The sequence below is a fragment of the Hyperoodon ampullatus genome (genome assembly GCF_949752795.1).
Source record: "Hyperoodon ampullatus genome assembly, chromosome: 12".
NCBI classification, from domain to species: Eukaryota; Metazoa; Chordata; class Mammalia; order Artiodactyla; family Ziphiidae; genus Hyperoodon; species Hyperoodon ampullatus.
In genome coordinates, this window is record NC_136925.1 from 39,557,145 (window position 1) to 39,570,490 (window position 13,346).

Consider the following 13,346-nt stretch of genomic DNA (forward strand, 5'->3'; position numbering starts at 1 on the left):
TCTAAACTCCTGTATGCCCAAATAATTTACAGAGGTCTTAGAATTTGGCCTCCTTCATAACTCTATGAAAGGGTATAGTTTTCAATGTAAACTAAAATACAGCCAAGGACAACCTTAGTCAGGAATGATGGTCCATTATTACTCATCCAAAGCACGTTCTCTAATCTTAATTAGTTTTGCCAGATCACCTTTGGACATCCCTAAACTTATTAGTGCCATGTGGGGCTAAGGCGTCACAAACCTCATTTGGTCTCTGGAAGAAACTTGTTCATTGTACTGAAATGTCTTCTTTTCTTACTTCAGTGGGCCTTTTAAAAACAAACCAAACAAACTTGCCATGGACACTGAAGTTAGATGTTGTGGTTCTGAATTTGTATTATTATGCATCAAAAATTTATGTATATATATATATACATATATATAGTGTGTATGAAACACTTTATATGTATTTTTAATAATTAACATTGAATATTTTTTAGTAAAGAGGCTATCATATCATATTAGAAGTAAATGTACCAGGCCTGCCACAGTTTTTGTTAATTGTTCTAATTACATAATTCCAGAGACCTTGCTTAAATTGGAACTCCTATATCAAAAATTCCTAGAATAGTGTTGCTTATCTAGTAATTTATTACTGTTTTACTTCAACACCTGGCCTTTCCATATGAAAGGAAGAGCATATTGTTTGCAGTTATCATATTCTTTTCCTCAAAAACTCTCATGGAGGGTAGAACTAAACAAATGTTCTTGTTGTCTGTTGTTAAGTAACACCTTAATGTATAGAATCATAATACAGTTAAGTCCTCTTTAATTGTCTAAGGAATCACCTGTAGATTCTATTTACAAAAATGGTGTCTTTTTAGTTTCCTTGGGCATATGTCACAAAACTTCTTTCTTTTTTGCAGAAGTTATTCTAAAATTGGGCAACTGAGATATATGAATAATTTACAGACCTCAGTCTCCCTGGAGATACAACTTTTTTTTTTAATGAACACTAAATGTACTGATTAGAATTAAGTTTTAAAAATCTCGACTATTTTAAAGTATAGAGCTGTCAGAGGTGTGTTGCCAAGTTAGCCAGGCCTCCATGGGCACACGAGCATAAAGAAGGATCTGCATTCTCATGGCCCTTGTGCGTGACTTTAACTTTTTAACCGAGGGCGGTGGCCTGGGAAAGGATCATTTGATATCGATATTCAGTATTTATTCATGTAGGACATTATCTCAAATTGAAGGTGATTTGAATCAACTCATTCAAATATATCATAGGCAAATGGAAGGCTGAACCTTTCTCTGAGTTTACAAGCTACATTTATAAAAGCTGATATAGTTTGGATAGAGGCCCCATCTAATTTTAATCTTATACTAGCATTTTATGTGGAGGGCAGTGGGAAAAAAAGGGAAACTTCAGTTAAACATTTTAGCAGAACCCCTCTGCCCCGCCACCCAGTGTGTTTTTTATAGATTGGAGACTATGAGATGGTTTTCCCTTCCTGGGGTGTCTTCTTTCACGATTTATCCTCTTCCTCTCCAGGTTTAGCTTTCACTCTAGGTCTCTTCCCTGCGCGTCATTTCCCTCAATCGCATGTATTCCCAAAGGCATCACTGTGCACGTCAACCTATTTTTTTTGAAAGCTCTTTTCCCTTCCTGATCTTCTAAGTGTAACTGCATGGTAGATTTTTAATTAAAAGCTGTGATTTTTTTTCAAGTTTAATATACAGGAATGGTTTAAGTATGTATGGTTGGGTTTGAGCACTCCTTTCTAAATGACTGGATGAAAATAGTTGATATTTTGTACCCTATATTTGCAGGGTGTGGTGTCTACCTGAAGAACATTGCACTTTAAAAGGAAAGATGCTGTCTCCAAATGATAAAAAGTTAGAAAAGCTAGATCCGTTCTACCGACCTTCAGTGTCCGAGCGGAAGACTAGTGCAGAAATCATAAGTGAAGCACGAAATGCCTTAAGAACTGTTAGGACCCAAAGACCATTTACACCACGGGAAGACCAAAGAAAACTATTTGGACGTGCATGTTCAAGAACACCAGAAAATAGACCCCCGTCTTCCTTCAGGTATTTAAAATTTCACTTGCCTATACACTCAAGTATATATATATGTATGAAGATGACATTTTCCCTTAATTCTAGTTATGGATAGTTGCTTTTCTAAGTGTGACTTCTGCTAATTATACCTCTTATATCTGTTCAAGATTTCTAAAGATATTTCCAGACCTTGGGTCCAAGAAGTTGCTTTGGTTTGAAATGGTTAATAATGATTGTCATACCAACTTTATAAAGTGATATGAACAAAGCTTTAAAAAAAATCACAGTATACATTCCTTCTTTTCATTATTCAATATTTACAATCCTCCTAAAAGCAAGAAAAGAGTTGTTAATAAAATGTTTAAAGTACTATGATTTTTAAAAATTGCTTCTTCCTCAAGGCTTATGCATTGAATGCTTTTACTTGTTTTGGGGCTAGAGTTAACTAACATATACTAGAAATTTTAAAAAATGATTCTTTACAAACTAACACTTCTATTCTGTCTCCTATGCTAGCGTCCGTGCATCCAGTTTTGAGTCCTCCGATTCCAGGCCCATCTTTGGCACACGTCTCAGTCCACTAGAGCTTGTGAGTACTTTATATTACCACAGGTGCTATGAAATGGAATTGGCCCCAGTACTTGGAATCAACACTTATATATGCTAAGAAAATGATCACATAGACCTAATTGTATTAATAATTTAATATGAAAGCAAATTCTTTTATACTTTTTCAAATATAATGGTTTGTATATAATGAAACACGTTTATTATTCACCTATAGTTTCATAATAAAGAGGAATTTTAGAGATATGTAGTAACTTGGCAAACAGAATGTTTCACAGTATCTTTTAAATTATGCATATGTATTTTATTTTCAGTAGTTACATATACAAATAAATTATAGATGCATGTACATAATCAAAGATTTGTTACCAAAAAACCCTCCAGCAGTCTTCCATCCCCTTATTTTTCATTCTCCACTCCCCAGTGGCTCTCACTTTAAACTCTTTTGGCACATTCTTTTGGTATTTACATCCAAATTTTTAAATAACACAGTGGCTTGCTGCTCTCTGACTTAGGAGCTTGAGGAACTATCTAATGACTTCCTGCCAGGGAAGATGAAGATTTAACCCTTGTCTGTCTTCCCACACACCTCCTCACAACACATTCACCCTTTCTGTCCCCACTGCTACTCCCAGTATAGATATATCATAATTTTGGTTAGATCCCTTTTCTCTGACTGTGATTATATAAATCCTGTTTATAGCTGAGCCTTGAACTAATGATGATTAATGATGATTACTTCTTCCCTGCACCACTCTTTGTTTTCCCTGGTGTTAATAATTGCCTTGCTTTTTTAGTTTTGTGTTATTATTGTTTCAACTCCAGACTCTTCTCCAGTGGCCTAAATTTCCTTCATATATTCAGACACATGAGGTATTGATTCATCTCCTTGGAGAACTTTTCACACTCCCTCCTGGACCACTTGCCCTGGGCATCTGCACACAGCTTGCTACTCCTTCCTGTGCTGGCTTTTGTATTTCCTGTATCCCAAGTCCTCCTTTTTCTTGATTTACTCTTGTTTTAGCAGAGTACTCCCTCCAGTAGCTTCTTGAGAAAGGATGTATGGGAAATGAATTATTTGAGACCTCGACGGCTGTTTTTTCCCTCTGGAAGTTTGTAGGATTTTTTCTTCTTGTTCCCAGTGTTCTGAAATGTGCTGATGCTGAGCACTTTCAATGTGAAATCTTGTACCCTTCAGCTCTGGGAAATGTCCTTGAATCATTTTGATGTGTCTTCCCCTCTTTTCTGTTCTTTTTGCCCTTTCTGCAATTTATTATTCGGATGTAGGATCCCCTGGACTGGCCCTTCAATTTTCTTATTTTCTCTTTTCTGGTTCTCATCATTTTTTGGATGAGGCTTTATCTTCTAATCCTTTTACTGAGTCCTTTTCATTTCTGCTATGATATTTTTAATTTCCTAAAGCTTTTCCCCCTCTAAATTATCTTTTTTTTAATATATGGTATTCTGTTCTTATTTCATGGTTGCAGCATCTTATCTCAGTATATTAATGGTAGTTTTGATTTTTTAATTGTTTTCTTCTTTTAAAATCTCTGTTGCTTTTGTGTATGTTGGGGGGAGGGCTTAAAAAAGAGAAATTTATTTTCTCACAGTTCTAAAGATTAGAAGTTCAAGATCAAGCTGGCAACAGGGTTGATTTCTCCTCAGATCTTTCTTCTTGGATTATAGATGGCCATTGTCTTCCTGTGTCTTCACACGGTCTGTCCTCTGTGTCTCTGTTGCAGTTTTATGTTTGCCTTGGTCTCTCTTTTTTCTCAAGAGACTCTCCTCTGATAGCTCATGCTGCTTGTTTGGCTGTTCTTATTTGAGAGTGGAAGCATGTGGAATGGATTGGTCAACCCACAAGTGATACCTACCCAAACCTACATTTAGGGGGATTTGGCTGGGCTGTGTTGTTTGTGAGACCCTCAATAGCAATATCTTCAGGGCTTTCCTTGTGGGCTGCTCAGTTCTCTGTAGAATATTTCTTGGAGGATAAAGGCTGGTTGCTAACTGTTAGGCTGCACCCTGCAGGCCTGCAGCGCCTGGGCTTGCCCAGCTTTAAGACTGAAGAAAGAGCCCAGAGTCGGCAATAGAGACCAGTTATAGGGGGCAATTTCTCTGGCTCAGTTTCTCAGGGGAACCAGCAGAGGTGCATGCCTTTCACTTCCCCTTTGATAAGCTATCAGGTGGAGATGTTCTGATCTAAAGACTAGAACAGTCACCAGCTGGGTCAGGGGCAAATATGTAGGAAGGTCAGTCATGTGAGTAGGGTTTAGGTGAAGCAGATGCTGCTCATGCAGGGGATGTACAGGGAGCAAGAGATCAGTCATTTTGAGTGGCCTGACCATACATACACTAACTTCTAGGAGCCAGGAGGAAGAAGGTAGGAATGCCTATAGCATTCAGTATGTAAATATTCAGTTAATATCTATGTTTACATTAAGTACCCTGACTCTCTGCTGTGTCTGGTTAGCCTGATTCAGAGACCCTCTGTTTCATCCTCTCCGAAGAACACACTCCCCATCCAATCCTGGGTCCAGTAGCCTGACTGCGTAGAGGTGGGAGGGGAGGAGTTACACAGACTTTCAACCAATTTTCTTTAGGCACCCCTGCCTTTATGGCCCTGCTACCGCAAGTACCTGGTGATACCAGTTCCTTAGACTTTCATGGAACGGGGGCGTCAGTCAAGCTGCTTCTCAGTTTTTATTACTGCATATGTGTGTGTATGTTTGGGGGTTTTTTTGATTTTTTTATAATATTACTATTATCTAATCTACAGACCTTATTACGTTTTCCCAATTATACCAATAATGACCTTTTTTTTTTTAAACAAGATGTCGGGGGTAGGAGTTTATTAATTAATTAATTTATTTTTGCTGTGTTGGGTCTTCGTTTCTGTGCGAGGGCTTTCTCTAATTGTGGCAAGCGGGGGCCACTCTTCATCGCGGTGCACAGGCCTCTCACTATCACGGCCTCTCTTGTTGCAGAGCACAGGCTCCAGACGCGCAGGCTCAGCAGCTGTGGCTCACGGCCCCAGTCGCTCTGCGGCATGTGGGATCCTCCCAGACCAGGGCTCGAACCCGTGTCCCCTGCATTGGCAGGCAGACTCTCAACCACTGCGCCACCAGGGAAGCCCCTGTATGTTTGTTTTTGATGAACTATTTTAAAGTAAGTTGTAGCCCTTATAAGACTTTTTCCACAAAAATTTAAGCATGCATCTCATATTAACAGGGACAGTCTCCTACACCTCAATGCTATCATCACAGCTCAGAAAATTAACATTACTCAGTAGTATCATTTAATGTATAGTCCATGCCCAAATGACCCCGATTGTTTCAAAATGCATCATATATTCCCAAAGTACTCATCAAAATGCCTCTGTGAGGAAGATTATACTTGTTCTTATATTACAGATGACAAAAATAAGATTCCAAAATTGGAAGCATGAACCAGTGTGCAATAAGTATTGTACTTTGTCAGCCATCGTTGACGTATGGCTTCTTGCACCTACAGCCTTGGAAACCACTTGGGTTTTGAGCCAGCAACAGCAAGAGGGCCCCCGGTTTAGCAGCCCAGTAGGCCTGCCTTGTTGAAGAGTGGCTCTCCATTCTACAGTTCTGTCATTTGACTCCTATGCTTTGTTTTTAATATTGCTGTAATTTTGGGGGACTCACTCTTTCCTGAAAATCTAAATTTCTAGAGTTCACGTGGTCCCTGCCAAAGTATAGTTCTTAGACTGCAGGATTAGGTGTTAGGCAAAGATAATGTTGGCATTTGCCTCTGTTTAGGATCACTGCAGTTAAATTTCTTTACTGCAGAATGGTTGGGTGCTATGTGCAAATCAGGCTAAGAATAACTCCGTTAGTTTGAGTTTTTTTGTTAGACTGGATTATTTAAGGGTCTCAGGTGTATTTCGTTTTAAACCATAATTAAAGTTTGGAGCTCCCAGTCAAAAAAACCTGAAAGTGGCCTCATAACTACCTCCCCTTCCAGCTTTTCTCCTCCTTTCCGCTAGACCTTTTAAAGAACCCGTTGACTCTGGTGACCACTAAATTGACAAAGAGGGGAGATCAGGGGCAGTGGGAGCCCAGGGAGAGAGAGGTAACGACCCCTAGAGGGTGGGGGAGGGGTGGTGCACACTTAAGTCCCCTAAGGATGCATTTGCTGAAAGAATTTGTGAAGACCTAAACAGTTGAATTTCAGCACTTTTTTGGATCTGGGACACTTTCTCAGGCTGGTTTGCCTTTTAATAGTTCCTCACCCAGCAGTCAGGCAGGGAAGAGGGACCCATTCCGGCTCCTACATTTAACAAATCCTCTCAACCCTTTGCACCTGTAGGCTGACAGCTCTCTCTGTCCCCTCCCCGCCCACCCCCTCCCCGTATCGGCCTGTGCTCCTCCCACAGCCTCCAGCAGGAGTGGGCTGCCTACACTTAGAAGCGCCCTGGGCTTCTGAGAATGACAGGAGAACTGACACTCCTGGTCCCGGCTCACCAGGGTTCCCGTTAGCACCTGTAATCTTATAAGCCAGGGGAAAGCACTGCAGTTTGCAGTCTGCCATGAGCATTTATATCCACCTTCTATGTAGGTGGGCTGTGCACAGCTTTCTCTTTCTCAGCAGCTCTCCCCCTTCCCATGACAGCTCTGAGATGTGGGGCTGTTGTGTAGTGATGGTTATTTCTATTTCCATTCTGCCACTCGGGTTAGTTAGCTGATATTCTGATTTATAGGGTTGTATAAAGTAGGAAAAGGGATTGAGGAAATAGGAAGTTTTGTCTTTCATCATTATCATTGTCAAAACAGAGTTCTCCTTATGTTTCTGAAACTTACAAAGCCTAGTTATTTAAGCTCCAAGTATTTTTTTTTTTTTTGGCTGCACCATGCAGCATCTTAGTTCCCCGACCAGGGATGGAACCCGTGCCCCCTGCAGTGGAAGCATGGAGTCTTAACCACTGGACCGCCAGGGAAGTCCCCAGGTATTTTTATTAATTAAACTTTTTATTGACATACTGAAAAGACACAGATCATAAGAGTACAGCTTGATAAATTTATGCAGACTCCACAGACTCGGTAACCAGCATTGAAGAAGAAAGAAACAGGTCGTTACCAGCGCCCCAGAAACCACCTTCCCAGGGTGACCACCATCCCGACTTCTCACAGCATAGATTAGTTTCAGCCCGTTTTTGTATTTTATAGGAACCAAGTTCCAAGTATTTGACAAGTAAAACAAAACTGAATATATTTTAAAAAGAAAGGGACTTAGAAGCCCATATATACCTTTGGACTAGGGGAGGTCCAGGGTAAGAAAGAGCAGAATGCAAATGTCAAAGCAGTGTTTTTTCTTTCACTGTTTCTGAAGCGGAAGGGTGACATTACAGCAGTGAATCACATGCTGGGAGTGACAGAGGAGCCCAGAGGACCTGTGGAGAAAATCATAGTAATAGAAATGCACCTACAATTGGCACATCCAAAGGTTATGTGCTTGGGGGAATTTTTACTACATATTTGCTTTGTAACTTGCAAGAGGGCGTGTGTGTGTGTGTGTGTGTGTGTGTGTGTGTGTGTGTGTGTCTTCTGTTGCCTTACAGATTAAATCACAGCAACTTTCTGAGATGGGAGGTCTTGGACCCCCTTTTCCAGTCTTCATGTAGAGTGGGACCCCACCTTCCCAGCTGGTGATCCAGAGGAGCCAGGTCAGAAGCTGATCAGGGCCCATTGTGCTGGGATGAGAGTCAAGGCCAGCCAGACCCCTTAAATATTCTAGGGGGTTTGTCTTTGTTGATTGGGTTGTTCTATGAAAATAGTCTTTCAGTCTTCAAGGGACTCTAGCTGTTTTCTCAAACAGGACAGATCTTGAAATCTGACTTTTCCAGTACCTTGGTTATATGCCAGTCACTGGCTAGTATTATGACACAAAACTTGAGGGAGGTAAGGTTCTCAAGTGAAGATTTAAACCCACTTGCAACATTCTCTGAATTATAAAATGAAGTGAATTTTATAGGAAAAAATTTTTACTCTTGTGCTTCAAAAAAGCCATTTTGTTCCACAGAGTGAAAGAACATTTTGTAGAACCTGGCATGATAGAAATTGATGGCTTGTTTCATTTTCCCTTGGAGAATTAAAAATGCTTCACATGCATCACTTTATATTTTAAGTAGTCCAATGAGGTATATGTTTAAATGGGATACATAATTTAGTAAAGGTCAGTAGTAAAAGGGAACTAATTTTTTATTATGCAAGCAATGACTAATTTTGCACTAGGAAAATAATGCCTTTTATCAAGGAGCAGTTAAGGGGATTTATCTTGCCATCCAGAGATAATTCAGTTATTCCCTTCTGGGTAAAAATTAGCATTGCAAAACCACATTTTCTATTTTATAAGATCGTTTATTTAGTACCCAAAACATTTCTAATAGTTAAGGCATCTGTAAAAGCAGCCAGTTACTTTGTCTGTATTATTATTATTTGGCAGACTTCTCAATCTTTTGTTTCAGATGCAAGGTACCTGCAGAGTACAGACATTCTGAGATAAGAAAACCTTGAATCCACATTCAGTATTGAGAAGGTTATACTTATGTATTTCATCTTTCATAATTAAATGTAAAGCACTTATTTGCCTATATCATACTCTTAGATTTTTTTGTTGCTATTAATTTCATGGCCTAAGTCACATTCTTATGAATATTTTGCAACAAATTAAGGAGGCTGAAAAGTAAAGCGACTCTTTATTAAACAAATATAACATAATTTATACAGATAGATGAGTGTTGTCTCCTTCAGAATAAACCCCTCTGAATTCGGGTTCTTTTTTCCAGCAAGGTTGCCTCAGGATCTAGGGCCTTAGCTTTTGAGACTTAAAAGTAACTTGGAACCAAATCTGGTAAATATGTAAAGGGTGAGCAGCTTACCGAGATATGCTAGTGAGGGAGCTAGCATATCTTGAGTCTCCATAAGAAGACTTGTATATACATCAGTGTCCCTGCAAGAAGGGAACTGCTGTCTCCATTTGATAGCTGGGCAAGTTCAAAGAAGTAAATGGCCCACCCAAGTTCACATAACTAGTAAGTGGGTTTGATCTCAGAGTCATTTACTCTTCCTGTCTATTATGCTGATTATTTTATTTATGCTTTTTTAACTGTGTTTAGAAGAATGTATCTCTATAGTCATAAAACCGATTTTTTTTGGTCTGGTTTATGAACCGTTTACAGATGAAAATGAACAAGAGGATATAAAAAATATTTTGAAAAATGTTACCATTATTGAAATAAGCAGCTTCTTGAGAGGAGAACACTAATATAGATGTCTATGTTCTATTAATGTATATGAGAAAATGAGTGAAATTCTGTGTCATATATGATAGATGACCTCACCCATTTTTCTAAATTATCTGACTTAAATATCACACTGGATTTTTAAAAAATTTGTTAATTAACCTATTGGATTGAGAGTCACTCATTTCACACAGTATGTAAGTGACTTGAGTGACTTCAGTGACTTGATTACTTTTGGCTAGAGAGCTAGAAGCACTTGCTGCATAAGATTGTACTTTCATAGACAGATAATCTTGTTGCCTTGGACCACCAGGCAACACTAAAAGTGGGAGTTTAGGCCCCTGTGAGGCTGCGGCCCCAGGTTGGGTTGGAGGCCACTGCCATCTGGAGGTTAGGCCAGAGGGTGCTCTGGGTGGCACACTGCTTGGTGCAGGTGGTTTTAAGTCTTTAAGGAATTGGAATTTTGCTAGTAATGTCCCTTTTCTAAGGGTATCAGCATAGAATTTTTGAGATGTAGCAAATAAAACATTTTCATGTCATAAGTCCAAGACTACTTATTGCTCTTCTGTTTTGTGACTTTTTAATCTACATTATTAGAAATTTTTTATATCATTAAAAAGATACTTCTGTCGAGTCCAAAATATATAAAGGTAGTATTTAAATTCTACACAGTTCTTGGCACATATGGGTGCCCAATAAATGTTTTCTGAGCTGAATCGAACACAAAAATTTACAAAGTATGTTGAATGTACTATACCATATTTTATAGTCTCTTATAGAGATCTGTTTGCTGGCATGGGTAAACCTTTCTTTTCAAATACACTAAGCAGGACAGTAGAGTATTTCATACAATATAATTGACAATACAATGAAAAAGTGTTATATACCTAACACATTAAGTAAGGTGGGCCAATGAGACGGAGAACCAGGGGCCTGAGGAGAAGCCAGGCAGGAAGCCCTGTGCTCCTCTGGAAGTGTCAGGGCCAGCTCCGGGTGGTGAGTCTTATTCAAGACAAACTAATGCCAATCATTAAAAAAAAAATCTCTTTCCAGAAACCAAAAGCTCCAGCACCTCCTGCCACAGAAGAGGATCCCTACCCTTCCTTTCCAAAACTCCCAGTGGACCCTGCGAAGATTAGAAGGATAAGCAGTGCCCGGGCGCGCTTATTCAGGGTGGCCTCGCAGGGGGCTCTTCTGCCAGACATGACCCTTCCTCCTGCTCAGCGTAAGCCCACATAACATCCTTTAAAACCTGGGGGCAAGCATGTTTCTTGAGTTTGCACACAAACGTTACTGTTATATGATGTTTTTCAAACTGTACATGATTTTTTATGTTAACTTAGTTAATATTGTGCAAAAGCTGGTTAAGAAACATTTTATGGGTGTTTATTAAGGTTTTTTAAAAAAAAGTTACTTGGGGGCTTCCCTGGTGGCGCAGCGGTTGGGAGTCCGCCTGCCGATGCAGGGGACGCGGGTTCGTGCCCCGGTCTGGGAAGATCCCACATACCGTGGAGTAGCTGGGCCCGTGAGCCATGGCCGCTGAGCCTGCGCATCCAGAGCCTGTGCTCCGCAACGGGAGAGGCCACAACAGTGAGAGGCCAGTGTACCGCAAAAAAAAAAAAAAAAAAAAAAGTTACTTGGTAGAAAAAGAATATTGGGATAAGTGTTCTTTAATGAATGCGTTCACCTATTGATATATTGGAAATCATTTCTAAATTAGAGTTCAAAAAGTTGTTAATTTCATTAGGTATATTTAAGATTCATATAATGTACACTAAGCTTAGGTCTTTGAAAATACCTTTCTGATCCCATGTGAAAATGTAAGCACAATTTGAATGGGGCTTATCCTGTGGCCACAGAAGTGCTGGCATGTATCTAAACCTGGAAACAGAGAAGCTAAAAACCTCAAATCCTAAGGAATGCCCCCAATAATTGGAATCACACCCTGTCCAGGGCACACTAAGAGTTTTTTCAAACTGTAGGAAATGTCCCATTAGTTGGATGACAATCGATTTAGTGGATCACACCAACATTTAAAACAATGAAGTAGAATAAAATAGAATGGAAAATGTCAGGGCACATTGCAGACAATAAATGTTAGTGTGGCTTCAAGGACTTTACTTCAGTCACGTACATGTGTGTTCAGGATCATATTACAAGTTTACTATACATTATATTTATATTAAAAATTTATCATAACTATATGTAGCCCCAAAAGTTAGAAATCCACTTTAACAGGGGCTGTTAGAATTGGCCCTCCTTCAGTCAACAGGATTGATGAAGAGGAGGGATAGGTTTACATTCACAGAGAGGAGATAATCTGAAGATGATCCCAAAAGTTACAAGCCACCACTTTAGGATCCTACTTGTTTGGCATACAAGCTTTTTCTTTTAATTAGTCACCAACATTTAAATGTAGAAGGTCTCATGGAAGAATCTAGATGTATGACTTTTTGTGAAAAATTGGAAGATCTGGCTGCGCTGGGCCCGCTTTCTGTGCAGCCCCAATGGGGAGTGATTGAGCTGAGTAGTCCCCAGCCCCATTAGCCCGGGATATGATCTGCAGTCCCCATGTCTCCCCGGCCCACTGCACTCTTTTTCCTGGCTGGTCCCTAATGATCCCTGACGCAGCTGAAGAGGTAGAATCAAGGAGAAAGGAAACGACAGAGGCAGCGCGGGGTGTGCGGGCCACACCTCAATGGCGGACGGAGTGTGTAAGTAGGCAATCTGCTTTACCTTGGTGTCCCAGTTCGTTTCTTTTCTAATAGTCAATCAGATATTTATTGAGCCCTTACTAACTGCCAGGTACCAGTCTAGGCCAACAGAGTCCTGCCCTCAAAGAGCTTGTGAGGGGAGACAGGCAATCAACTGGAAAGCCAAGAAGTAAGACAACAGTTGGGTTCTGAGTGCTAAGAAGAAGGTGAGCTAGATGCTGGGCTGGGGAGTGACTGTGGCAGGAGGAATCGGGTCACCTCTGGAAGGTGTCCTTGAGGAGGTGGCCTCTGAGTTGAAATGTGAATAATGAGAAGACAGCCGGGTGGAAATCTGTAAACACAGTGCCCAGGCTGAAGCTGAGGCCGGAGATGGGCGCAGACTCGGCTGGTGGACCCCAAGGCCCACGTGGCTGGAAGGGGGAGGGAGCTGAGGACACAGGACCCATTCAGGGCCGGGCCAGGGGGGACATGGCCAGGACTTTATTCTTCCTGCAGTGAAAAGCCAGGGCAGGGTTTAAGCAAGGGAGAGACATCATCTGATTTCTGTTTCTTAAGAGTAGCTGCACGTTTAGACTCACCCGAGGAACTTTTCAGACGTTGCACCACCAGGGCCCCGGTCAGACCAGTTACATCAGAAAGGATTGGTACTTACGGGAGCCGAGTCCTTGCCAAGGTGAGAGGCAGTGGGCTTGGGAGCCACGGTGCAGGGTGAGGTCAGACTCGGATAGGAACAGGGTCACTTCTTGTAAATG

At 40.6% G+C, this 13,346-nt stretch overlaps 1 protein-coding gene across 2 annotated transcripts in view; it reads left to right on the plus strand.

Annotated features, from left to right (window-relative positions):
- Positions 1-1,840: 1,840 nt before the first annotated feature.
- The window catches only part of ARMC2 (armadillo repeat containing 2), a gene marked incomplete at both ends in the record, with an annotated part of 98,923 nt that continues 87,417 nt past the window's right edge, over positions 1,841-13,346 (plus strand). The window contains 3 exons of one of the 2 annotated variants that reach the window (XM_079716588.1): positions 1,841-2,073; positions 2,560-2,632; positions 10,934-11,105. In XM_079716588.1, the coding sequence (XP_079572714.1) occupies positions 1,856-2,073; positions 2,560-2,632; positions 10,934-11,105 (463 nt within the window). The remainder of the gene's footprint in view (positions 2,074-2,559; positions 2,633-10,933; positions 11,106-13,346) is intronic. The other variant, XM_079716587.1, reaches the window with a different exon arrangement.